The 27,486-nt window shown below is 48.5% G+C and overlaps 1 protein-coding gene across 1 annotated transcript; it reads right to left on the reverse strand.

Moving 5' to 3' along the window:
* LOC140399266 (uncharacterized) lies at positions 1–27,486 on the reverse strand. The gene is made up of 6 exons (XM_072488718.1): positions 27,402–27,486; positions 17,298–17,420; positions 12,246–13,118; positions 8,141–8,515; positions 6,829–7,458; positions 1–4,507 (listed from the first exon to the last, which is right to left on the reverse strand). The coding sequence occupies exons 1-6, from the start codon at positions 27,457–27,459 to the stop codon at positions 2,463–2,465; spliced, it is 4,104 nt and encodes a 1,367-aa protein (XP_072344819.1). The 5' UTR covers positions 27,460–27,486; the 3' UTR covers positions 1–2,462.

A 27,486-nucleotide genomic window follows, 5' to 3' on the forward strand; every position in this document is an offset into this window, starting at 1 on the left:
TGATACGCAGGTCCGGTTTATTTTAAGATGCATTACAGGATGTCTCAGCAGACAGATCTACTTTATGGATTCAGCAACCATTACTCACAGAGACAGCACAGCGACACTTTCTAAACACACGACCAGCTGCTGCTCTCATGTTGCTTTACATCCTGGTCACTGCTCGTTTGCGGTGATTTCACAACATTGATTATATGGATATCGGATATTTACCAGGAACTTTTGGAGGCGGAGGAAACTCCGGTGGAGGAGCTTAAGGGCAAGTGGGAGGACGAGCTAGGAGGAGAGATAGAGGCGGGGCTATGGGCGGATGCCCTAAGCAGGGTTACTATCTCCTCATCATGCGCCAGGCTTAGCCTGATTCAATTTAAGCTAGTCACCGGGCACACATGACAGTGGCTAGGTTGAGTACGTTTTTCGGGGTAGAGGATAGGTGTGCGAGGTGCGCGGGAAGCCCAGCAAATCATGTCCACATGATTTGAGCATGCCCGAAGCTTAGAGGGTTTTAGCAGGATTTTGCTCAGGCAATGTCCACGGTGCTAAAAACACGGGTGGTGCCGAGTCCGGAGGTGGTGATCTTTGGAGTGTCGGAAGAGCCGGGAGTTCAGGGGGCGAAAGAGGCCGACGTCTTGGCCTTTGCCTCCCTGGTAGCCCGGAGACGGATCTTGTTAATGTGGAGGGACTGGAAGCCCCCGAGTGTGGAGACCTGGGTTAGTGACATGGCTGGGTTTCTCAGTCTCAAGAAAATGAAGTTTGCCTTAAGAGGGTCAATGTTGGGGTTCGTCCGGAGGTGGCAGCCGTTCGTCGACTTTCTCGGGGGAAATTAAAATGTCAGCAGATGCAGTATTCCAAGGGGGGGGGGGCGGGTGGATTGTTGTTGTATGGTTGGGGTGTGTGAAGATTGGGCTGGGGGGGGGGGATGTTTATTTTACCATGTTGATGTCATTGTTTATGTTACTGTTATAAAAAATGTCAAATACCTTAATAAAATATTATTAAAAATTAACATTGATTATATGGAACAACCCACAATGATTGCTCCTCTCTCGGTACAGCACTGTAGTTCCAACCTCGATTAGCTGCTCAAGTCTTAACAACGGAACGTGATCCACAACCGACTGACCAAGAACGAATGGAGATACTTAAGAAATAAATCATGAAGCCGTCGTTTCTTGCCTTGAGGAGTCAGGTAATGTACACAAGGTCCAGGGCTAGATATTATAAACTAGACTAAAGGGTAATTTCAACTCTGACTTCCAAGCGCCTGTAATACTATAAATATTGCTCTGACAATGCAGCGGTGTTCAATCACACTTGTGTACCGATACAAGTCTTGTAGAGTGACTTGAGTTAAAAATCAACCTCAGCCTCGAATATACTCAATGGCTGAACTTCCACAGCTCACTGTGTTAGTGAATTCCAAACATCCACAACGTTTTGAGTGAAGCGGGGGAATGGGCATGCTTTACAGAAAGTAACATGGACTCAATGGGCTGAAAGGTCTCCTGATGTGCCATAATCATTCTATCGCTGGAATTTTCCAACAAAGCCCCCCCCCCCCCCACCCCGCACACACATACACACACACACACACACATCGGCAGGACCGGAAGACCTTGCCAGAATAAAGGTCTGAAAATTCCGACCTATGGCTCTAACAGGCCATCAAATCTGATTACACAGGGAACACAACTGTTTTGTCTGTGATGTTCTTTGTGATTCTTTTTTTTTTAAATTTAGAATGCCCAATTCATTTTTTCCAATTAAGAGGCAATTTAGAGTGGCCAATCCACTTACCCCGCACATCTTTGGGTTGTGGAGGCGAAACCCACTCAAACACGGGGAGAATGTGCAAACTCCACACGGACAGTGACCCAGAGCCGGGGTTGAACCTGGGACCTCGGCGCCGTGAGGCAGCAGTGCTAACCACTGCGTCACCGTGCTGCCCTCTTTGTGATTCTTAATATCAGGATGGATGTCTAGCGTTCACAAAGACCACTGAAGCTAAGTTCAATAACAAAGCTAACATTTATTACACTACTTATTTAAGCTCGACCACTTACTCCTATAGCAAGCAATAACCTAGTAATCTACAATCTACACTCTAGTAACACTAGTCTCTACACTCTATCTATAACTGTACTCTGCACTCTCTAGACCTCTCCTCTGCACTCTCTCCAGCCCTCTCCCAGAAGCCTGAGAGTCAGTGCTTTATATAGTTCTGCATCTAGCTCCATCTAGTGGTTAATTGTGATACTACATTAACCCTTTATATTCTCGACATTCTACATGGGGCTTTTCACAGTAACGTCATTGCATTGTTAATGTAAGCCTACTTGTGACCATAAAGATTATTATAATGTCACACTGTCTGTAATCAAATTACAGAAATTACAAAATATGAATGACATTTTACATTAAAATTGATGGTTTGTATACCAAATTGTTAAGTCTTGTGGCTTTTATTCACATTCCAATGTTTTCTTCAGAGTGTGAAGCATGTTAATAAGCATCAATTCATCGTCTGTTAGAAGTTCTTCTCTGGTCAGTGGGTTCCACTGCCCCATTTCTGCGGGTATGTGGGCATCCTCTTGGGCTCTGGTATCCGCAGGTCCCTCAGTCTCAGTCTGACTGTGAGCTGAACCACCGATGGCCTTTTCGGGCTGAACATTTGACCCTGTGTTGAAATCATCTCCTTCAGATGCTGCAGCTAGAATCCGTTCTGCAAACCTGTTGCAAAACCGGCGACTATGCGCTGAGCTTGGGTATTCCATCTCCAGTGTAGACCCAGCAGCTTCAATCTGCTGGAGACCATTCACACTTTGATCCGGTGACGGGGGAATCAATACATTTTCCATGTGAGGTTTGGCCCCATCTGCTTGAAGACCGAGAGCTGTGCTGTTTAGCAACATTCCGTGCTCGTCTTTATCTAATGGGACTTGATGTTGCATTTCCTCGATTATTTTAAAGACGGATTTGTAGATATTTTTGGAATGGTTTGACCGATGATCACAATGTCCAATATTCAGTCTGGGCTCCCTCCTTATCGCTACGTGTTTCTGACTGGAGGACCTTTCCGCGCAGGCAATAACTGGAGATTGATCCTGCTCCAAATTAGATTCCCTGTTTATTGATGCACTGCCTCTGTAAGAGACATTTTGGAAGGATGTTGTCTCCGATCGATTGGCACATTCTTCCACATCCAGGTTGTTCTCGCTGTGTTCCATCCTGGTACCCCATTGGCTAGGCTGATCATCCTTTGAAGTGACATTTGGGGAGAGGTTTGCCTCAATGTATCCTGACCCCGGACCAGACTCCAGTGTTGTGGTGCTTTGGCTCCAATGTTTTTGACTTTGCACACTGCAAGCAAATGGCCAACTAAAGGAAGCACTGGCTGTTCCAGCTTGGCTTATTTCATCTTCAATAATTACACTGTCTGCAATTCCAACATCTGTAGGTACTGCAGAACTCTCTCCCAACAGATTAGTTTCTTTCGTGTCAGCGTGACTCCATACAAATGTGTTGACATTGAACTGTTGGGTTTCATCCATAAAAGCAGAATTTTTACAAGCGGGTGTTTCATTGAGCAGATATTCTGAAACATCTGTCACAGAGTTTTGTGCGGCAGTAAAAATGTGTTCTGGCTTTTTGCATTCATCGTGAGCAAATTCTACAATGTCTGGTGGACTGATATTTGCTCCAGGCATGTCTAATAAAGTATTCTCTTTGCCGTCAATTGTATCAAACACATTGATTTCTACGGAAGCTACCAATTTGTGTCCACTTGTGAATTGATAGGTTTCATCATGATGCTCACTGCCTTGTTGTAAAGTGCTCTGACAAGTCTTTAGGTTGAACCTCGGTTGTTCACAGCACTGACCACAGAGAGTGACGTGACTGGCCTCTTGATGTGAAGTATCAGAAAATGCAACTCGGCTAACATGTTGGCAGTTGGAAATCTTTAGACCAATGCTTGAACTTAGCTGAATGTTTCCAGACGATGTCTGTTGCCACTCAGAGTATTTATCATCGAAGCCTCCGTTTACCTCCAATAATTCTAACGTGTTATTTTCCTTATGATCATTTTGAGACTCTGGTGATTTAGAAGTGGTTTCTTCTTCCTTCACTTGGTTGGCTTGGTATGGAATACCACCTCGGATCAGGTTTTGAGCTTTACATTTAGGTTTGCTTTGTTTGAATCCCATGCGAGTTTGAACACCATGAGAAAGGAGATGTCTAGATGCCTCACTAATTATCTCCTTGTTCATGTTGCTCCATTCTCCGATGGACGTTGAAATGGTATTAGGTCCTGGTCTGACATTTACCAATGCTCGGGTTCTTGAACAAGTCAGACTGTTTGGAACTCTTTTCTTTGTACCATGTCCAATCCCGCAGAGGAAAGTCTTCACGTTTGGTGGATCGATACTCTTCTTATTTATTAGTTTAAGCTTCTGTTTTCCAAATGACTTGCTGTTTGAGGAAAGTATCGATGTGGAACAGGTTCGACCTGAAAACAATTAATAGAAATAATGTTTTTATAATAAACAATTGACTATTTGATTGATCCAGAGTTTGAATATGTCAATAATTTCTTCAGGCAAGTCTTTTTAGGATGTCTCTCTCTCTTTCAAGTAGCTATTTGACGAGGGTGGCACAATAGTGCAGTGGTGAGCACTGCTGCCTCACGGCGCTGAGGTCCCAGGTTCGATCCCGGCCCGGGTCACTGTCCGTATGGAATTTGCACATTCTCCCCGTGTCTGCGTGGGTCTCACCCCCACAACCCAAAGATGTGAATTGGCCACACTAAATTGCACCTTAATTGAAAAAAAAAAAGAATTGGGTACTTTAAATTTATTTTTAAGAAGTTATCTTTGATCTGACATCTTTGCTTAAGAGTAGCCAGTTAACCCAAACCAGGACCCAACTAATACCATCCATAAATGGTAGCACAGGGGTTATGTTTTACATCAGGAATTCAGGTGCTGCTTATTCAAAATCCTACCTTAAGTTACAAAATGGAATAAACAGTAAACTGGGGTCTCTAACCAGCGTCTAAAAGTGATGGTTTGTGGAAATTGAGCTTTATTAGTCCAGATTTTTCAGCATTGTTACAGCACACAAGGCAGTTATTCGGGACATTGTGTCTGCACCGGTTCTCCAAAGGACCAATACTCCTCGTGTCATTTACCCTCCGCCGTCTCCCCATAACCCTGTTCATTCTTCCTTTTCAGATAATAATCCAATTCCCTCAATTGAACCTGCCTCCACCACACTCTCAGGCTGTGCCTTCCCAGATTTTAACCACTCGCTGTCTGAAGAAGGTTCACCTCATGTCTCCAATACTTCTTTTGCCATCTGAAATAAATCAGTGCCCGTTTGTTCTCAACCCTTTCACCAATGGGAACAATGTCTCCCCATCTACTCTGTCCTGACCCCTCATGGTTTGAACACCTCAGTCAAGTCGCCTCTCAACCTTCACTTCTCCAAGAAAAAACAGTCCCAAATTCTCCAATCTGTCAATGTGACTGGAGTTCCTCATTCCTGGGGACCATTCTCATGAATCAAATTGGATCTCTCACCTGTACAGAATTACTTAATCCACAAGGAAAGTGTATCAATCAGAGCTCCAGTCATCTCTCCCGGGAAGTGTGTGCACAGGGATGCTGGATGTGGATAGGTTGATCCACCAGTAGGTTCAACTGTGGCGCTTCCTAAGTCAATTCACCTGACACCAATCCGCTATGAAGAATAAGGTTTGGAGTACAGAGATGGCACCATGAAATTTCCTCAAAGCAAGGCAGCATTTGCAGGGTGAAAGACAAATTGATTGCATTATTTCAACACCATTTTAATGCTCGCGTGTGAATCATTAAAATTGGTGCTTTGGTCCATTTGCAGAGTTCCACAAACCTGGTGTTGGACCATTCAATTTCATCGGAGTTCAATGAAATACAATTTCTGTAATTTAACCTCTTAAAAAGTGTAACCTTGCATCCAATGAAACAATACCTAGTCACTGATTTTCTTGTTGATTTTATGTCAGTTTCTTTCTGCTAGCGGTCAGTCCATAAAGCTCTCAGAGTATATTTTGAACTTGTGAGCTCTAATATTCATACACAAAGTACCCTGCTGTTAACCCTCCCCATCCCATCCCATCCCCCTTATTCCATCTCTGTGATAGTTTCTATTGCAGTTCCCATTCAGCCCATTATAGTATTCAAGCAGCTCCTCCTCAGGGGGAGATGGCAAATTAGAATTGGTAGTTGTTTCTGCAGTGTTTGCAGTAACGCACTTAATTATCAATCTGTGTGGGACATGTCAATCATGTCTGCAAGGTGTGTGTCCATCACAACAACAGGAATTGGACCTCAATGTTCCTTCTCCTCCCAAACCCATTCATCTATAGCAAACCTGGGTCCAAGATATTTTGATGAACTTCTTTCACACAATATCTACATTTACTCCATTGTCCTGAGGTGGATTAATTTCACTTTTACAAAATGTTTTTTTTTTTCATTTGTTGTGTTGAAGACTTTTTCTACTAACATTTGCTAATATTGTAAGAAGTCTTACAACACCAGGTTAAAGTCCAACAGGTTTGTTTGGAATCACTAGCTTTCGGAGCGTAGCTCCTTCCTCAGTTGAGTCATTTGAGAGTCACTCACCTGAGGAAGGGGCTGTGCTCCGAAAGCTAGTGATTCCAAACAAACCTGTTGGACTTTAACCTGGTGCTGTAAGGCTGCTTACTGTGCCCACCCCAATCCAACGCTGGCATCTCCACATCATTCGCTAATATATATGAGCAGTTTGCCACCAATTCATGAGTACCTTCTACGTCTGGCAGTTGGGTGTCTCCATCTCCACTGGATAAAGTTGAATTCTGCAGTTCCCTTCCCATAGAAATTTCTGCTGCATTTGAGTATCGATCAGTTTCTCTTCCATGAGTTCCTGCTTTGGGTCCAATGGGATTAATTGGATCCCAATGTATTTTCGCATTTCTTCCCCCAGTACAGGCATCCACAGCTGATGCACTTTCTTTCAATCGAGTCACTTTTACAAGACGGCATACCTCCTCATTTTGCTCTTGGTAGAATGCCTCGGGTTTATCTCCCTCCAAACTCTCAGTCTTGAGGTCCTGTGATTCCGCAGCCCTGAATTTCTTCAACTGGGAGCTTAGAGTCTCACCATAGAGAATGGGGGATCCATTCGCATTGGGTGAGTCTTGGTCGTCAAATTGAGGATCACAAGCCTCGCTGGAGCCATTTTTCAGAGACTGATTGGCGTCGGATGAAACTTTGAGCAAGTTTCCTGCTGTATTATTGGTGCCTGCCAGATGAGTCTTGGGGACATTAACCTGATTGCTTGGACCTTCCTCCTGACTACACGAATGATGTTGTGACTTATAGAGATTCGTCAAACAACTTCTACTTTGGAATCTTTGTTCTACTTCATACGAGACTGAAACAGAAAAAAATATCCCATTAAATAACGAGTGGTTCAATGTTCAAACACAATTTGTACCATCTCATGTTGACAAAAATGAGTTTTAATTTAATTTAAAAAAAAACAAATAAATATGTCTTTGCTCTCCAAAATGTAAACATCTGAAAGATGTTTTTGTTTTGTAAAGAGTTATAACATTATTTCTTTGAATTCTACAGTGACAAAGTGATACTATTACAAATTGTCTGTTTCTTGTAGGAGCTTTTATATATTTCATAGAAAGAATATTTACATAGCACCCCCATCCATAAAGGACTTTACAACAAATGGATTGCGTTTCAAGTGCAGTCTTTAGGCTCAATGTTTCCATGGGCTGTGGTAGATTGGTGACCTTGGCACAAGTGGAAATTAAAATCCATAACGCCAAGAGGAAAGGGATCTGTCTACCTCAGGGTAAACCCCTTCAGGTGGGGTAGGGGATCATTGGAAACACGGGGGCTGCCTTTTCTGATTGCATCCCCCTCAAGCTCCAATCACTACCCCTGGACTGCTACAGGGCAGCTGCTTCCAGGAGGCTTGTGGCCTTCCCACACAGCGAGGGACCAACCTGCCATCGGCAAAATACCTAGGTATCGATGACCTGTTTCAGTATTTCCCCACATTCTTGCCTTTCCATGTTCCACATTCCTGTCAATACCTTTATTCTGTAGATGTGGATCAGCAGCAGCGTGGAGGGAATCGGGAATTGTCTTACAGCGCCGCAATACCCCACCTTCAACAGCATTTTCCCTAATTCTCCGCGATTCTCTTGAAACTTTCAGATGTTCCTCGTTCTTCCCTTCACGGTATTCCTTAACATTCCGTCGCTCCTCGACTGTCAGACGTGGAGCAACCACAGAGACAGCAGCCAATTTGCTGGCATTGAATCCCATCGGTGAGTCGCTCTGTCCCTTTGTTCCTGCTTTCCTCTTTGTCTCATCGCTGAGTAACGTGTGGCTCTGCAACATTCCCTTTACCCAATATTTCCGACAACAGGGAATCAGGCAGATAGCTACTGCCAGTAACAATCCACCTGGAAAGGTACGATTATGAAATCCAGGATTAGTCTGGAATAATTTTTGGAAAAGCAGCTTCAAACTAAACTTTACAAAACACATTGGGCGACATTCTCCGACCCCCCGCTGGGTCGGAGAATCACCGGGGGCTGCCGTGAATCCCGCCCCTGCTGGTTGCCGAAGTCTCCGGCACCGGAGATTCGGCGGGGGCGGGAATCGCAACGCGCCCGTTGGCGGGCCCCCCCCCCACTCGATTCTACCGCCCGGATGGGCCGAAGTCCCGCTGCTAAAATGCCTGTCCCGCCGGCGTAGATTAAACCACCTACCTTACCGGTGGGACAAGGCGGCGGGCTCCGGGGTCCTGGGGGGGGCGCGGGGCGATCTGGCCCTGGGGGGGGGCCCCCACGGTGGCCTGGCCCACGATCGGGGCCCACCGATCCGCGGGCGGACCTATGCCGTGGGGGCACTCTTTCCCTTCCGCCTCCGCCACGGTCTCCGCCATGGCGGAGGCGAAAGAGACTCCCTCCACTGCCCCGAGATGTCATTTCCGCGCCAGCTGGCGGGGCACCAAAGGCCTTTTCCGCCAGCTGGCGGGGCGGAAATTCCTCCGGCGCCGGCCTAGCCCCTCAATGTTGGGGCTCGGCCCCCAAAGATGCGGAGCATTCCGCACCTTTGGGGCGGCGCGATGCCCGTCTGATTGGCGCCGTTTTGGGCGCCAGTCGTCGGACATCGCGCCGTTTCCGGAGAATTTCACCCAAGGTGCCCAAACGAAGGCTCAGTAAGACTTCAATTTAGATTATCTTCAGATTGTAAATTTGCCTTATCTGTGTGCTCTCTTTGAAAATCAGGTTGATCAGTGTCCAAAAATGATCAAAGTATTCGATCACTCTTGGCTTTAGCATTGTTGCCTGAGAGTGAATATGTAGGAAAGAGGAAACGGATTTTTATTTTCTTGCATTGACAAACACAGTTTGAATATTAAAAAGGCAAGCAATAGCCCATGGTTAGATAATGGACTTGGACGGGACCTTCCAGGCAGCACGTTCCAGACCCTACCCACTCACTGCGTGGAAAGGTTTCCCGCACGTTCCTTTTGCTCCTCGTGCGGCCGACTGTCAGTCTGTGCCCTCTCGATCACCTCGACCTGAAACTCCACCACCATTCCTTAACTCTCAATGGGTCAAGATCCTGGAACTCCCTTCCTAACAGCACTGAGGATGTACCCGCGCCACATGGCCTGCAGCGGTTCAAAGCGGCGGGCAGTAAATGCCAGCAGCACCTTCTCAAGGGCAGTTCGAGATGGGCAGTAAATGCCAGCAGCGCCCACATCCACAGTTTTAAGTCAACCCATCCAGCCCAGTGAAGGTATGATGGGCTGAATGGCATCCTACTCCACTGTTCTTTCATTATTCTTTCACTTGTATTTTGCAGGCAACAGTGAAGGGCCGGCACTTGTTGCTAACCTTGAAGAAAGCTAATCACAAAATGCTATTGGGCTCTTTGGTAGTAATTTCCTCTAATGCGGCACGGTGGCACAGTGGTTATCACTGCCGCCTCACAGCTCCAGGGACCCGGTTTCAATTCCGGCCTCGGCTGACTTGTCTGTGTGCAGTTTGCACTTTCTCCCAGTGTCTGTCCGGATGCTCCAGTTTCCTCCCACAGTCCAAAGATGTGCAGGTTAGGTGGATTGACCATGATCAATTGCCCTTAGTGTCCAAAGAGTTTGGTGGGTTACAGGGTTATGGGGATAGGGTGGAGGTGTGGGCCAAAGTTGGGTGCTCTTTCCACGGGCCGGTGCAGACTCGATGGGCCAAATGGCCTCCTTCTGCATTGTAAATTCTATGATTCTATGCCAATTTCATTCGGGCACCATACAGGGATCCCTGGGAGCCAGGAACAGTGAGGTCATCCAGCAGGACTGAGCAGCCAATCACAATGGTGTCAGCAAACTGGGAAGTAAAAACCATTCCGTTTTTAATCATTTCTAGAGAGCAAAATAAAGGTTGGGACATACAGATGGGATTAAGGCAGAAGCTCAAATATCAAACATTCTTTAAACATTTGTAATATATAGATTCGTCATCATTCAATGGAGAGAGTCACTCTCCAGATTTGTGAATTTATTTTTATTTTTAGGGCCAGTGAGAGTGTTCCTCAGTAATTATGTTTGAGCACATTGTAAAAAAATTCAGTTACATCTCATTCAACAAGACTTACATTTTTCAATTTTATTTTTAACAGTTCGAACATTGTGTAGGAAACTGAAGTTAATGTCCAGTCACTGATTCTATACTGATTGCTTTTGTGAAGAATGCAACCATACACCCTATGATGAAGCAGCTATAGACCACTAACAGAAACTTCCCAATTTCCACATTTAACTATGTACAACCGCCAGAAATAGCTGTCAGTTTTACATAATATTAACAAAAACCACTGTCACTGGACTAGTAATCAGAGAGCCAGGGTAATGCTCTGGAGATCCCGCTATGAACCCTCCAACGATGAATGGTGTAACTTGAATTTAATTAAAACCTGGAATTAAAAGTCTAATGATGACCATGTAATCATCATCGATGGATTTACGGGATGTGGGCTTCGCTGGTTAGACCAGCATTTATTGCCCATCCCTAGTTCCCATCAGAATGTGGTGGTGAGATGCCTTCTTGAACCGCTGCAGTCCTTCAGGTGTAGGTACATCCACAGTGCTGTTAGGGAGGGAGTTCCAGGATGTTCCCCAGCTACATTGAAGGAACTTGGAGGGGAACCTCCAGGTGGTGGGGTTCCCAGGTATCTGCTGCTCTGGTCCTTCTAGATGTTAGTGGTCATGGGTTTGGAGTTGCTGCCTAAGGAACCTTGGTGAGTTACTGCAGTGCATCTTGCAGATGGTACACACGGCTGTTCGTCGGTGGTGGAGGGTTTGAATGATTGTAGAAGGGGAGAAATCAAGTGGGGCTGCTTTGTCCTGGATGCTGCTGAGGTTCTTGAGTGTTGTTGGAGCCGCACTCATCCAGGCAAGTGGAGAGAATTCCATTACACTCCTGACTTGTGCCTTGTAGATGGTGGACAGGCTTTGGGGAGGTCAGGAGGTGAGTTACTCTCCATAGGATTCCCAGCCTCTGACCTGCTCTGGTAGCCACAGTATTAATATGGCTGATCCAGTTCAGTTTCTGATCAATGGTAAACCCCAGGATGTTGATTGTGGGGATTCAGTGATGGTAATACCATTGAATGTCAAAGGGGCAGTGGTTCGATCCTCTCTTGTAGGTCAGGTCTGAAAAAAGCCATCTGGTTCATTAATGTCCTTCAGGGAAGGAAACCTGCCATCCTTACCTACACGTGTCTCCAGATCCACTGCAATGTGGTCGCCCCTCAAGTGCCCTCTGAAACGGCCTGGCAAGCCACTCAATTTCAAGGGCAATTAGGGACAGGCACACAATACTGGCCTTGCCCGCATCCCATCAAAGAATTTTTAAAAAGCAAGCCCGCTTTCCACGCTAATACAACCAGCATGTGCATCCCACTAGTCATTTATACGGCAGGTTTACCTCTTTTAAATCCTAATCTCCTCAACTCATTTGAAATGTGACTGGTTGTGCACCACAAGTTCTGGAACCTGTAGGGCTGTGGTGGAATTAGACTGAGTGGCGTGTTTTTGGTCAGGTGCAGGCACGATGGGCTCTTTCTGCGGCGTAAACCTTTGAGATCCAAAAAGAGAACAAATTTGCTTTGAAGCTATATTCTCACCTATAAATCCGTAAACCACAGCTCGAGCACCGAGGGTAGGAATGAGCTGCGAGGCTGGACCTGTTGCAAGGAGTGGAGTGGTCGCAGGCAGCAGAGCGGTGGTTGAGCAGTAACTAGGACCGAGATTCAAGATGAGTTTGCCTTTCACGTTCTCCGGGCTTTGGCAGAGCAGGCTCCCTGGATCCTCGATAGCCTCGCTTTGTGATTCCAACAATAGCACCAAGTGACAGCTGCACTCCCAAGGGTTGCTGTTCAGGCGTAGATTCTGCACAGACCCAGGGACCTTGGCTAACATCACAAGATGGTTATTGTTCAGAAACAGATGGCGCAATTGCTGCAAAGGTCCGAAAGCATCTTTGTCAACGAAAATGAGCTCATTGTTGGATAAGTCTAGCTCGCTGAGGGAGTACAGACCATAGAACGTGTCTGTGGAGATATATTGGATAACATTCGAGGCTATATTAAGTTGATTCAGCCGAGCAAGTGCCACAAATATGCGTGGAGGAAGATAAGAAAGCTTATTGAATTCAATATGCAATTTATTAAGTGAAGTCAGGTCTGAAAACCATGGGGGCTTCAGCATATTGAGTGAATTTTTGTTCAGCTTCAGTTCAGTCAGATTTTGCATGTCTGCGAATGCCAAGCTTTCAACATTACAGCTCTCCAGTCGGTTGTTGGAAAGGTCCAGCAGTTGAAGGCGGTTTGCCTCGTTTGCTGATGTGGTGAAGGCGTGGCTCAGGAGTGACATTGTGAAATCAGTAATCGACAAGTACTCCAGGTTTGAGAAGTTCCTGAACGCTCTGGGTTCAATCCTTGTGATCGATCCTCCCTGAAGCAGGATCATTACTACCGACTTTGGCAAATCTGTCAAAACTTATACACAGAACAGGTTAAATAAATATATAAAATTACATTGAACATGCAGCTTAGAAACCGATCATTAGGCCCGCCTGGTCTATGTCTGTGTTCATACTCTGCACCTCCCACCTTAGAATGTCCTTCTATTCTTTTCTCCTTCATGTGCTTATCCAGTGTCCCTTTAAATCCATCAATGGCATTCGCCTCAACCATTCCATGTGATAGTCAGCCCCACAGTCTAATCCCTCTCCGAGTAAAGATGTTTCTCTGGCATTGTATTTTGGATTTCATAGAATCACAACAGAATGGTTATAGCACAGAGGAGACCATTCTCCATCATGTCTGTGCTGGCTCTCTGTAAGAGCAATTCACCTCTTTGATAATAATAATAATCTTTATTCATGATAGAATTTACAATGCAGAAGGAGGCCATTCGGCCCATCGAGTCTGCACCAGCTCTTGGAAAGAACACCCTACCCAAGGTCCACACCTCCACCCTATCCCCATAACCCAGTAACGAGCAGTTTGGACACAAGGGCAATTTAGCACGGCCAATCCACCTAACCTGCACATCTTTGGACTGTGGGAGGAAACCGGAGCACCCAGAGGAAACCCACGCACACACGGGGAGAATGTTACAGACTCCGCACAGACAGTGACCCAAGCTGGGAATTGAACCTGGGACCCTGGAGCTGTGACGCAATCGTGCTAACCACAATGCTACCGTGCTGTCGAATGTCACAAGTAGGCTTACATTAACACTGAAATGAAGTTACTGTGAAAAGCCCTTAGTCCCCACACTCCGGCGCCTGCTCGGGTACACAGAGGGAGAATTCAGAATGTCCAAATTACCTAACAGCACATCTTTCAGGACTTGTGGGAGGAAACCGGAGCACCCGGAGGAAACCCACGCAGACACAGGGGAGAATGTACAGACTCCGCACAGACACCCAAGGCTGGAATTGAACCCAGGTCTCTGGCACTGTGAGGCCAAAATCCCACAGAGTATTTTGCGAAGATATTTCAGGAGATGGTGGGGGAGGGTGGACTCACGTCCCTTCCCGAGCTGAACCGGGCCCACCGAACACTCTGACCGACGTCCCAACGAACCTTCGCCAGCAGTAATCATGAAGTTTCATAGCGACCAAGAAAAAGAGCCAGTCCAGCGGTGGGCAAAGGAGCATCGTGACCACAAATGGGAAGGCCATGCCATCAGGTTTAATCAGGATGTAGTAGCGGGCTGGCAAAGACGTGGGTGGTGTTCATCAAGGACAAAGCCGCCCTGTATAAAAGCAAGTTCTGGTTGGGTTGATGTACCCGGCGGAGATAAGCGGGACTTTTGCGGGAAAATACTGTTTTTATGATGTGCTGGAGGAGGCGGATTCCTTTGTAAAGAAGCATGGGTTAGGCGCAGGCTGATTGAGGTTTTTGGATATTGGGAATGGGCATGGTGATATGTGGAATTGTTGAGGTTCCTTGTTCATGCTTCCATTTCTCTGATCTTGTTTGTGTTGAATGTTTTGAAAGTTTGACTTGTCATAATTAAAATAATTAAAAGGGTGTTTTTTGCATCCGGATGATAAAGGGTTACTCGGCAGTTGTGATTTCAGACCATGTGCCACATTTTGTTGATTTGGTACTAGAATCAGGTCCTTCCCAGCATTGGCCTTGGAGATTGGATACAGCATTATTAGCAGACAAGAGATTTCGTGAATACATGTCCACCGCCGTTGGGGAACATATTAAATTTAATAAAAGTGAGTCTTCTTGGGCAGCATGGTGGCACAGTGGTTAGCACTGCGGCCTCACGGCGCCGAGTTCCCAGGTTTGATTCCGGCTCTGGGTCACTGTCCGTGTGGAGTTTGCACATTCTCCCTGTGTTTGCGTGGGTTTCGCCCCCACAACCCAAAGATGAGCAGGGTAGGGGGATTGGCCGCGCTAAATTGCCCCTTAATTGGAAAAAATGAATTGGGTACTTTAAATTTTTTTTAAAAGGGAGTCTTCTACGTTGTGGGAAGCCCTTAAGTTAGCAATCAGGTGGGAGATAATTCCCTATAAAATGCACATGGAGAAGACAGCGAGAATGGAGCGACAGAGGCTGGTGGACTCCATCGTTGAGGTGGACCATCAGTACTCACTTGCCCCGACCCTGGATTTGCTGGCAAGTAGGAAAAAGCTGCAGACGCAATCTGAATCGCCATCAATGGATAAGGCGGTGGACCGGCTGCGACGTTCAAGGGTGTATTTTATAAACACGGGGAGAAGACCAGTTGCCTTTTAGCTCACTAGCTGTGACAGTAAGCTGCTTCCCGGTAGATTGTACAGATACGGGACTCGGACGGCAGCCTGGTTTCCATCCCGCGTCAGGTCAATGTGGCTTTTGAAACATTTTATCAGGGTTTCTATAGAATGGAGAGTTCGGCCATGACGGATTTTTGGGGTGGCCTATCCATCCCAGTGGTGGAAAGGGAGAGGCAGGAAGAGTTGGAATTCCCGTTGGGAAATGAGGTAATGGGTTTATGCAGATGGGTAAAGTTCCTGGCCCCGATGGCTTCCCCATTGCGTTTTATAAGACGCTTGCAGAACATTTGGTCCCTCAACGACTTCTTGTCCCGGGTTTCGTTGCCCGTTACACTTGCGCAGGCCTCTATTTCCCTGATCCTTAAGAAAGACATCCTCTTGTGCTCGACTTAGTTTGATCCAGTTCAAGGTGGTGCACAGAGCTCATTTGACCAGGGCGAGGATGAGCGGATTTTTCTCTGGGGTGGAAGACAGGTGTGAGCACTGTCCTCGGAAGCCGGCTAACTCATATGCTCTGGCCTTGTCCGAGATTAGGAAGCTTTGAGTCTCTTTCTTTAGCACTATGTCAGAGATACTTAATGTCGATCTGGAGCCATGTCCACTGGTGACCATTTTCAGGGTATCAGACTCGCTGGTGCTGCAGATGGGGCTGAAGATGGATGTCTTCGTCTTTGCCTCATTAATAGCCTGAATATGATTGCTGCTCAGGAGGAGGCCTCCTGCTCTGCGCAGTGCCTTGGCTTAGTGGGGTGACCTCATGTTGTTCTTATATTTGGAGAAGGTCAAATATACCATTAGGGGGTCAGTAGAAGGGTTCTACCTAAGATTGCAGCCATTTTTAAAGAGCTAGTCAACATCAGTTGTTAAGGAATTTAATTTAATGTTGGGGGCATAATATCCTGCATGGAAGGGACATACGGGGTGGAAATGCTTGTCTTTCCCGTGCTACTTGTGGAGTGTGAGCTCCCCCACTAGGGGCGTGTTATCTCAATTACCCAAGGTACTGAAGGTCAGCCAGTAAGGCACCACCAGAGAGGAACCCAGTAGGGATAGACTGGGTAGTGTATATATCGTTTGTGTAAATAATATTTTACTCAGTGTTGACTCCCAGTGTCCTTATCAAACTGGCGACGAGGAATAACCGGAATTGCTGCAACCTATTCAGCTGAGCCACCTCCCTGATTTCTGGATCCAGGTTTGGATATCATTGATTCACCGGCATGTCTCTGTTTGGGCGGTCAGACGCATTTGACGCTGGTGTTGAAGACTGGAATCAATATGCTGAACGAATGTGTTATTTCTTCCGGGTCAACAATACCACCTGGTGGATGGCAGGGTTCTCCCTAAGAGGGTGGCCGTTCATCTTCTTTTTCAAAGAGCTAGTCACCGTCAGTTGTTAAGGTGTTTATTTTAGTGGTTGGGGGAGGGGGCTTAAATAAATCTGTGATTTTGTTTTATAAATTTAGAGTACCCAATTATTTTTTTCCCAATTAAGGGGCAATTTAGCGTGCCCAATCCACCTAGCCTGCACATCTTTGGGTTGTGGGGGCGAAACCCATGCAGACACGAGGAGAATGTGCAAACTCCACACGGACAGTGACCCAGGGCCGGGATTCGAACCCGGGTCCTCAGTGCCATAGGCAGCAATGCTAGCCACTGCGCCACCGTGTCGCCCCATAAATCTGTGCTTTTGATTGTTTGTCGTGCCCTTTGTCATTCTAACTTGAATTAATTGTTTTACATTGTTTTGCTTCAGTGAAAACTTTTCAATAAACATCGTTTTTAAGTTACAGTAAGCGCATTCCTCTGGTGGGGCAAATGTGTAATTGAGCAACACTGAATTGAAAATGATTAACTTGAGCCGCTTCCAGCTCCTGCTGGAACAGAACTCACCCTCCTGCAGGGAAGGCACCAGCTTACAGTTGGCCAGATCGGCGACACAGGTACAGTGGCTGGAACAAGGCGGCGCAGCCGCCGACAGCAGAGGCGCCATGAGACACACGAAGAAGTGATAATCTGTTGAGAGATGCAGAAGGTTTTAGGAGCAGACAAATAGAATCAGCCCCTCAAGCTCATCACGTCATTCAGTTGCATCGAGGGCGATCTTCACCTTCATTACGTTTACCAGCCCTTGTTATTCAACCCTTTAATACCTTTAATGACTTAATGGAATTCTATCAATCTCAGTTTTGAAATTTTCAATTGACCCCGCCACCCCCAGTCTCAATAACATTTCGAAGGAGAGTTTTACAATGCTTCTGCTACCTTTTGCATTCAGAGGTGATACCTGACATCCTCCTCAAATGGCCTATTTCTAATTTTGAGGTCATGGCCCCTCGCTGCTGGGCTCTCCCGCCAAAGGAAATACCCTCACGGCTGCTAGCTTTGGTTGCTTGGCAACCGTAATTATATCAGGGCACCCGTCAGCCCTCTACCTGTTCCTGCTATGTTTTGAAAGGCAAAGCATAAAGAACAATGCATTAAACGGCATTAACGAGCCTGGTGACCGGCAGCAGAATGCTTAATGCCGATACTGAAAATCTTGTCCATTGGAGGTGAGGGTTTCGAATGAGGTTCTGATACAGATCCTGAGGAAATCCTGAAAAGATTCGGCCGTTTTTTGATAAGATAGGATCGAGTGCAGAAACACAAAGAGCAAACATGGAGGGAGCAAGGACAGGGATAATACCTTGTCCAAGATTTTAAAAACAGCACTGGGAAGGGTTCGGAATTTTGCTTTGCTGGTGCTGAAAACGTGTTGGAAATCAGTAAAGTCTCCATCGAAAGCAGAGCACTGAATAGTCAAGAAAAATAAAATAAAAGCAGAAAGCAATGGGAGCACGCAGCATATGTGGAGATCACAGATGGATTAACATTGTGGCTGAGGTCCCTGTTTAGTATATCACAAGTCACACACGTAGTAGGGAAATGAGACTTCTGGTTTAAACATCCCAGCCTGTTGCTGTCTGGTTTGCAGAGAGTTCCGGATATCTCAGTCTAGTCAGGGGAATCATTCATCTCTGCCCTCTCTCCAGATGCTGACTCTCCTGCCCTGTCTTCTTATCTTTCACTATTTTAATTATGACTTGACAAATTTCAAGTTATTAATCACCGATCTCAATCAGTCAACCTCAATCTCTTCTTCGTGTTCAACTATAGTGTGTATTTTTTCTCAAACCATCAAATCACAAGTCCAGCTCTCACTTTCTTGTCGCTGTCAGTGTTGCTTGAAGTTTGCGATGGGTGGGATGGCTCTCTCCACAGCCGCATACTGACACTCCAACGCTCCAATGCTCCCAGGCTGTACCAGCACCAGACACTAATCAACAGCAATATTCACTGTGCATTTGGGAGCGATACAGTGGGAAATGCGCCTGCTGATTCTTCAAATTATTGGCAGATGTTAATTGGGGACTGCACTTTGGTGTAGTCAAAAAGCTAATGTGCTATAATGGCCCAGAGGTGACTGTGCAGGAGGCTGTGTAACGTATGGCAGGACCACACACGCAGGAGCATCCAGGAGGGCTTCTTAAAACAATATGTAGACAGTCCAACTAGGGAAGGGGCGGTACTGGACCTGGTATTGGGGAATGAGCCCGGCCAGGTGGTAGAAGTTTCAGTAGGGGAGCATTTCAGGAACAGTGACCACAATTCAGTAAGTTTTAAAGTGCTGGTGGACAAGGATAAGAGTGGTCCTAGGTTGAATGTGCTAAATTGGGGGAAGGCTAATTATTAACAATTAGGAGGGAACTGAAGAACCTAGATTGGGGGTGGATGTTTGAGGGCAAATCAACATCTGACATGTGGGAGGCTTTCAAGTGTCAGTTGAAAGGAATTCAGGACCGACATGTTCCTGTGAGGAAGAAGGATAAATACGGCAATTTTTGGGAACCTTGGATAACGAGAGATAACGAGAGATATTGTAGGCCTCGTCAAAAAGAAAAAGGAGGCATTTGTCAGGGCTAAAAGGCTGGGAACAGACGAAGCCTGTGTGGAATATAAGGAAAGTAGGAAGGAACTTAAGCAAGGAGTCAGGAGGGCTAGAAGGGGTCACGAAAAGTCATTGGCAAATAGGGTTAAGGAAAATCCCAAGGCTTTTTACACGTACATAAAAAGCAAGAGGGTAGCCAGGGAAAGGGTTGGCCCACTGAAGGATAGGCAAGGGAATCTATGTGTGGAGCCAGAGGAAATGGGTGAGGTACTAAATGAATACTTTGCATCAGTATTCACCAAAGAGAAGGAATTGGTAGATGTTGAGTCTGGAGAAGGGTGTGTAGATAGCCTGGGTCACATTGAGATCCAGAAAGACGAGGTGTTGGGCGTCTTAAAAAATATTAAGGTAGATAAGTCCCCAGGGCCTGATGGGATCTACCCCAGAATACTGAAGGAGGGTGGAGAGGAAATTGCTGAGGCCTTGACAGAAATCTTTGGATCCTCACTGTCTTCAGGTAATGTCCCGGAGGACTGGAGAATAGCCAATGTTGTTCCTCTGTTTAAGAAGGGTAGCAAGGATAATCCAGGGAACTACAGGCCGGTGAGCCTTACTACTTGGTAGGGAAATTACTGGAGAGAATTCTTCGAGACAGGATCTACTCCCATTTGGAAGCAAATGGACGTATTAGTGAGAGGCAGCATGGTTTTGTGAAGGGGAGGTCATGTCTCACTAACTTGATAGAGTTTTTCGAGGAGGTCACAAAGATGATTGATGCAGGTAGGGCAGTGGATGTTGTCTATATGGACTTCAGTAAGGCCTTTGACAAGGTCCCTCATGGTAGACTAGTACAAAAGGTGAAGTCACACAGGATCAGGGGTGAGCTGGCAAGGTGGATACAGAACTGGCTAGGTCATAGAAGGCAGAGAGTAGCAATGGAAGGATGTGACCAGTGGTGTTCCGCAGGGATCAGTGCTGGGACCTTTGCTGTTTGTAGTATATATAAATGATTTGGAGGAAAATGTAACTGGTCTGATTAGTAAGTCTGCAGTTGACACAAAGGTTAGTGGAATTGCGGATAGCGATGAGGATTGTCAGAGGATACAGCAGGATTTAGATTGTTTGGAGACTTGGGCGGAGAGATGGCAGATGGAGTTTAAACTGGACAAATGTGAGGTAATGCATTTTGGAAGGTCTAATGCAGGTAGGGAATATACAGTGAATGGTAGAACCCTCAAGAGTATTGAAAGTCAGAGAGATCTAGGTGTACAGGTCCACAGGTCACTGAAAGGGGCAACACAGGTGGAGAAGGTAGTCAAGAAGGCATACGGCATGCTTGCCTTCATTGGCCGGGGCATTGAGTATAAGAATTGGCAAGTCATGTTGCAGCTGTATAGAACCTTAGTTAGGCCACACTTGGAGTATAGTGTTCAATTCTGGTCGCCACACTACCAGAAGGATGGGGAGGCTTTAGAGAGGGTGCAGAAGAGATTTACCAGAATGTTGCTTGGTATAGAGGGCATTAGCTATGAGGAGCGGTTGAATAAACTCGGTTTGTTCTCACTGGAACGACGGAGGTTGAGGGGCGACCTGATAGAGGTCTACAAAATTATGAGGGGCATAGACAGAGTGGCTAGTCAGAGGCATTTCCCCAGGGTAGAGGGGTCAATTACTAGGGGGCATAGGTTTAAGGTGAGAGGGGCAAGGTTTAGAGTAGATGTACGAGGCAAGTTTTTTTTACACAGAGGGTAGTGGGTGCCTGGAACTCGCTACCGGAGGAGGTGGTGGAAGCAGGGACGATAGTGACATTTAAGGGGCATCTTGACAAATACATGAATAGGATGGGAATAGAGGGATACGGACCCAGGAAGTGTAGAAGATTGTAGTTTAGTCGGGCTGCATGGTCGGCAAGGGCTTGGAGGGCCGAAGGGCCTGTTCCTGTGCTGTACATTTCTTTGTTCTTTGTTCTTTCTTCTTTGTTCTTTGTAAGCTGGGTTGAAAAGTGTACTGACCTTCTAATACTCTTGGTCACTTGGCCACTTATGACCATGATAGCACAGGGCAGCACAGTAGCAGAGTGGTTAGCACTGTTGCTTCACAGCGCCAGGGTCCCGGGTTCGAGTCCCGGCTTGGGTCACTGTCTGTGTGGCGTCTGCTTGTTCTCCCCGTGCCTGCATGAGTTTCCTCCGGGTGCTCCGGTTTCCTCCCCCAAGTCCCGAAAGACGTGCTGTTAGGTGAATTGGACATTCTGAATTCTCCTTCTGTGTACCCGAACAGGTGCCGGAGTGTGGCGATTAGGGACTTTTCACAGTAACTTCGTCACAGTGTTAATGTAAGCCTACTTGTGACAATAAAGATTATTATTACTATTACCGGTCTATGAGGGACATAGATAAGATAGATAGGAAGAAACGTTTCTCCTTAGTTGAGAGGTCAATAACCAAGGGGCATAGATATGAGGTGATGGGCAAGAGAATTGGAGGGGGTTTAGGAAATACTTTTTTACTCAGAAGGTGGTGGGAATCGGAAACTCGCTGCCTGAAAGGGTGGTCGAGGCAGGAACCCTCACAACATGAGTTCTTGAAATGCCTTCGTGCACAAGGCTATGGATCAAGTGCTATAAAGTAGGATTTGACTAGATAGGTGCTTGATGGTCACTATGGACGGGATGGGCCTTGTTTTATGCTGTAAAGCCCCACGTAAAGAAAGACAACAGAGTGGTAGTAATGCACAAACTTTTCTGACCGCTGGGGGTCCCAAAACATTTGCATAGACAAGAAATAGAAGTGTTGTTGTTGTAATGTTGGAAGCACAGCAGCCAATTTGTGCACAACAAGCTTCCAAACTCCACAATGTTTTAATGCCCAGATAATGGGTTTTAGTGATGTCAGTTGAGGGATGAATATTAGTCGGGACATCAGGAAACAACCTGCCTACTCTTCTTAGAAATTGTGACGCGGAATCTTTTATGTCCAGCTGAGGAAAGGCAGCCGGGGCCTCGACTCAAAGTATCGGGAAGGTGACACCCTTAACAGTGCAGCACTCCCTCAGTGCAGCACTCCCTCAGTGCAGCACTCCCTCAGTGCATCCCTCCCTCAGTGCAGCACTCCCTCAGTGCAGCGTTCCCTCACTGCATCCCTCCCTCAGTGCAGTGTTCCCTCGGTGCAGTGTTCCCTCAGTGCATCCCTCCCTCAGTGCATCCCTCCCTCAGTGCATCCCTCCCTCAGTGCATCCCTCCCTCAGTGCAGCACTCCCTCAGTGCATCCCTCCCTCAGTGCATCCCTCCCTCAGTGCATCCCTCCCTCAGTGCAGCACTCCCTCAGTGCATCCTCCCTCAGTGCATCCCTCCCTCAGTGCATCCCTCCCTCAGTGCAGCACTCCCTCAGTACATCCCTCCCTCAGTGCAGCGTCCCCTCAGTGCATCCCTCCCTCAGTGCATCCCTCCCTCAGTGCAGCGTCCCCTCAGTGCATCCCTCCCTCAGTGCATCCCTCCCTCAGTGCAGTGTTCCCTCGGTGCAGCGTTCCTCAGTGCATCCCTCCCTCAGTGCATCCCTCCCTCAGTGCATCCCTCCCTCAGTGCATCCCTCCCTCAGTGCAGTGTTCCCTCAGTGCAGCGTTCCCTCGGTGCATCCCTCCCTCAGTGCATCCCTCCCTCAGTGCAGCATTCCTCAGTGCATCCCTCCCTCAGTGCAGCGTTCCTCAGTGCATCCCTCCCTCAGTGCAGCACTCCCTCAGTGCATCCCTCCCTCAGTGCATCCCTCCCTCAGTGCAGCACTCCCTCAGTGCAGCACTCCCTCAGTGCATCCCTCCCTCAGTGCAGCGTTCCCTCAGTGCAGCATTCCTCAGTGCATCCCTCCCTCAGTGCAGCGTTCCTCAGTGCATCCCTCCCTCAGTGCAGCACTCCCTCAGTGCATCCCTCCCTCAGTGCAGCGTTCCCTCAGTGCAGCGTTCCCTCACTGCATCCCTCCCTCAGTGCAGTGTTCCCTCGGTGCAGTGTTCCCTCAGTGCACCCCTCCCTCAGTGCAGCGTTCCCTCGGTGCAGTGTTCCCTCAGTGCATCCCTCCCTCAGTGCATCCCTCCCTCAGTGCATCCCTCCCTCGGTGCAGTGTTCCCTCAGTGCACCCCTCCCTCAGTGCAGCGTTCCCTCGGTGCAGTGTTCCCTCAGTGCATCCCTCCCTCAGTGCATCCCTCCCTCAGTGCATCCCTCCCTCAGTGCAGCACTCCCTCAGTGCAGTGTTCCCTCAGTGCACCCCTCCCTCAGTGCAGCGTTCCCTCGGTGCAGTGTTCCCTCAGTGCATCCCTCCCTCAGTGCACCCCTCCCTCAGTGCAGTGTTCCCTCAGTGCAGCGTTCCCTCGGTGCATCCCTCCCTCAGTGCATCCCTCCCTCAGTGCAGTGTTCCCTCAGTGCAGCGTTCCCTCAGTGCATCCCTCCCTCAGTGCAGCGTCCCCTCAGTGCAGCACTCCCTCAGTGCACCCCTCCCTCAGTGCAGCGTTCCCTCGGTGCATCCCTCCCTCAGTGCAGCGTTCCCTCGGTGCATCCCTCCCTCAGTGCAGCGTTCCCTCAGTGCATCCCTCCCTCAGTGCATCCCTCCCTCAGTGCAGCACTCCCTCAGTGCAGTGTTCCCTCGGTGCAGTGTTCCCTCAGTGCAGCGTTCCCTCGGTGCAGCGTTCCCTCACTGCATCCCTCCCTCAGTGCAGTGTTCCCTCGGTGCAGCGTTCCCTCACTGCATCCCTCCCTCAGTGCAGTGTTCCCTCGGTGCAGCACTCCCTCAGTGCAGCACTCCCTCAGTGCATCCCTCCCTCAGTGCAGCGTTCCCTCAGTGCAGCGTTCCCTCACTGCATCCCTCCCTCAGTGCAGTGTTCCCTCGGTGCAGTGTACCCTCAGTACACCCCTCCCTCAGTGCAGTGTTCCCTCAGTGCAGCGTTCCCTCAGTGCATCCCTCCCTCAGTGCAGTGTTCCCTCGGTGCAGTGTACCCTCACTGCATCCCTCCCTCAGTGCAGTGTTCCCTCAGTGCAGTGTTCCCTCGGTGCAGCACTCCCTCAGTGCATCCCTCCCTCACTGCATCCCTCCCTCAGTGCAGTGTTCCCTCGGTGCAGTGTTCCCTCAGTGCACCCCTCCCTCAGTGCAGCGTTCCCTCGGTGCAGTGTTCCCTCAGTGCATCCCTCCCTCAGTGCATCCCTCCCTCAGTGCATCCCTCCCTCAGTGCATCCCTCTCTCAGTGCAGCGTTCCCTCAGTGCAGTGTTCCCTCAGTGCAGCGTTCCCTCACTGCATCCCTCCCTCAGTGCATCCCTCCCTCAGTGCAGCACTCCCTCAATGCAGCACTCCCTCAGTGCATTCCTCCCTCAGTGCAGCGTTCCCTCACTGCATCCCTCCCTCAGTGCAGTGTTCCCTCGGTGCAGTGTACCCTCAGTGCACCCCTCCCTCAGTGCAGTGTTCCCTCAGTGCAGCGTTCCCTCGGTGCAGTGTTCCCTCACTGCATCCCTCCCTCAGTGCAGCGTTCCCTCGGTGCAGTGTTCCCTCAGTGCAGCACTCCCTCAGTGCAGCGTTCCCTCGGTGCATCCCTCCCTCAGTGCAGCACTCCCTCAGTGCAGCACTCCCTCAGTGCAGTGTTCCTCAGTGCATCCCTCCCTCAGTGCAGCGTTCCCTCAGTGCAGTGTTCCCTCAGTGCATCCCTCCCTCAGTGCAGTGTTCCCTCGGTGCAGTGTTCCCTCAGTGCATCCCTCCCTCAGTGCAGTGTTCCCTCAGTGCATCCCTCCCTCAGTGCATCCCTCCCTCAGTGCAGTGTTCCCTCAGTGCATCCCTCCCTCAGTGCAGTGTTCCCTCGGTGCAGTGTTCCCTCAGTGCATCCCTCCCTCAGTGCAGTGTTCCCTCAGTGCATCCCTCCCTCAGTGCATCCCTCCCTCAGTGCATCCCTCCCTCAGTGCAGCGTCCCCTCAGTGCAGCACTCCCTCAGTGCATCCCTCCCTCAGTGCAGCACTCCCTCAGTGCATCCCTCCCTCTGTGCAGCGTTCCCTCGGTGCAGTGTTCCCTCAGTGCATCCCTCCCTCAGTGCAGTGTTCCCTCGGTGCAGCGTTCCTCAGTGCATCCCTCCCTCAGTGCATCCCTCCCTCAGTGCAGTGTTCCCTCGGTGCAGCGTTCCTCAGTGCATCCCTCCCTCAGTGCATCCCTCCCTCAGTGCAGTGTTCCCTCGGTGCAGCGTTCCTCAGTGCATCCCTCCCTCAGTGCAGCGTTCCCTCAGTGCATCCCTCCCTCTGTGCAGCGTTCCCTCGGTGCAGTGTTCCCTCAGTGCATCCCTCCCTCAGTGCATCCCTCCCTCAGTGCAGTGTTCCATCGGTGCAGCGTTCCTCAGTGCATCCCTCCCTCAGTGCATCCCTCCCTCAGTGCAGCGTTCCTCAGTGCATCCCTCCCTCAGTGCATCCCTCCCTCAGTGCAGCGTTCCCTCAGTGCAGCACTCCCTCAGTGCAGTGTTCCTCAGTGCATCCCTCCCTCAGTGCAGTGTTCCCTCGGTGCAGCGTTCCTCAGTGCATCCCTCCCTCAGTGCAGCGTTCCCTCAGTGCAGTGTTCCCTCGGTGCAGCGTTCCTCAGTGCATCCCTCCCTCAGTGCATCCCTCCCTCAGTGCAGCACTCCCTCAGTGCAGTGTTCCTCAGTGCATCCCTCCCTCAGTGCAGTGTTCCCTCGGTGCAGCGTTCCTCAGTGCATCCCTCCCTCAGTGCAGCACTCCCTCAGTGCATCCCTCCCTCAGTGCATCCCTCCCTCAGTGTAGCACTGGAGTGTCATCCTGGGTTACGTGCTTGTGTCACTGGAGTGGGGCTTCAGTCACTGGCCTTCACAGTCAGAGGCAGGAATGCTACCCAGTCATTCACAGCCAACGCTGATGTTACAGAAACAACCCAGAGACCAGTCATTCATAGGTTTCCAAATAAAGATCAACTGTGGAGTGCCTACGGCACTGAGGACCTGGGTTCAAATCCCGGCCCTGGATCACTGTCTGTGTGGCGTTTGCACATTCTCCCTGTGTGTGCGTGGCCATGTGTAGGTTAGGTGGATTGGCCATGCTAAATTGCCCCTTAATTAGAAAAAAAAATAATTGGGTACTCTAAATTAATCTTTTAAAACTGTGGAGAATGGCGGTGTGCTGGACGTGAAGCTTGCTGATTCACTGATCAGGTTTACATGTATTCACAAAATCTCTACAGTGCAGATGGAGGCCATTCAGCCCATCGAGTCTGCACCGAACCTCTGAAAAAGCACCCTAACCTAGGCCCAATCCCCCATCTTGTAACCCTTTATAGGGGCAATTCAACACATCCAATCCACCTAAACTGCACATCTTTGGACTGTGGGACGAAACCGGAGCACTCGGAGGAAACCCACGCACACACTGGGAGAACGTGCAGACTCCACACAGACTGTCGCCCGAGATGGGAATCGAACCCAAGTCCCTGGCGCTGTGAGGCAGCAGTGCTAACCATTGTGTCGCCGTACCACCCCAATTGCTCTTGTCCGAGAGCAATGGAAGAAATTGCCCCAGATGCTACCATGAGATTCTAACTATGTCCCATCCACCCACCCCTCCAAAATATGCCCAAGCATATCCCCTGAGTTTTCATTTAAAGGTAGTTCAACGGTAGTCATCCTTTATCGAAATGTATGTGGAAAAACCTGTCCGGACTGATGATATAATGGAGAATACCAATAGTACAGCTGCTGTCCAAATCTTACAGGCAACAATTCACCTTTAAGTGTCTAAACCTCAGCTCGGACAATGGGAAATATCAGATAGTTAGCTCCCGTGTAGTTCAGAGTTAGATTGGAAGCAGCTAGGAATCATAATCCTGACGGCTCAATGACTCCTCATGGAAAACGTCTGGTCCTCAGGCGAAGGCTGGATTAGAGACAGTTGTGCCCCCAGTGCTTGGGTGAGAGTCCCCGTCCAGCCTCACTCTAAAGGGCTCCCCAACTTGGACTCTCTGCACGAGAGGATCGAAACCGGAGGGGGTACTTCAAACAGAATGTATAAAATATTAAGATGTCCCCCCCAAAAAAATTTCATTCTACTTACTTTCCATCCTGTTCCAGATACATTTAATGGCATCTGAGCATCTGCAACAACAATTCATGAGATTTGGTCTCTTTTTGCCGTCTGC

This window comes from Scyliorhinus torazame, chromosome 22 (assembly GCF_047496885.1).
Source record: "Scyliorhinus torazame isolate Kashiwa2021f chromosome 22, sScyTor2.1, whole genome shotgun sequence".
In the NCBI taxonomy this organism is placed as follows: domain Eukaryota; kingdom Metazoa; phylum Chordata; class Chondrichthyes; order Carcharhiniformes; family Scyliorhinidae; genus Scyliorhinus; species Scyliorhinus torazame.

Coding starts and splice junctions, on each gene's coding strand:
- LOC140399266 (XM_072488718.1), bottom strand. CDS start 27,459: ATGAATTGTTGTTGCAGATGCTCAGATGCCATTAAATGTATCTGGAAC. Junction 13,119..17,297: donor GGTGCCTTCCCTGCAGGAGG/GTGAGTTCTGTT, acceptor TCTGTGTATAAG/TTTTGACAGATTTGCCAAAG. Junction 4,508..6,828: donor CCAACTGCCAGACGTAGAAG/GTACTCATGAAT, acceptor AATTGTTTTCAG/GTCGAACCTGTTCCACATCG.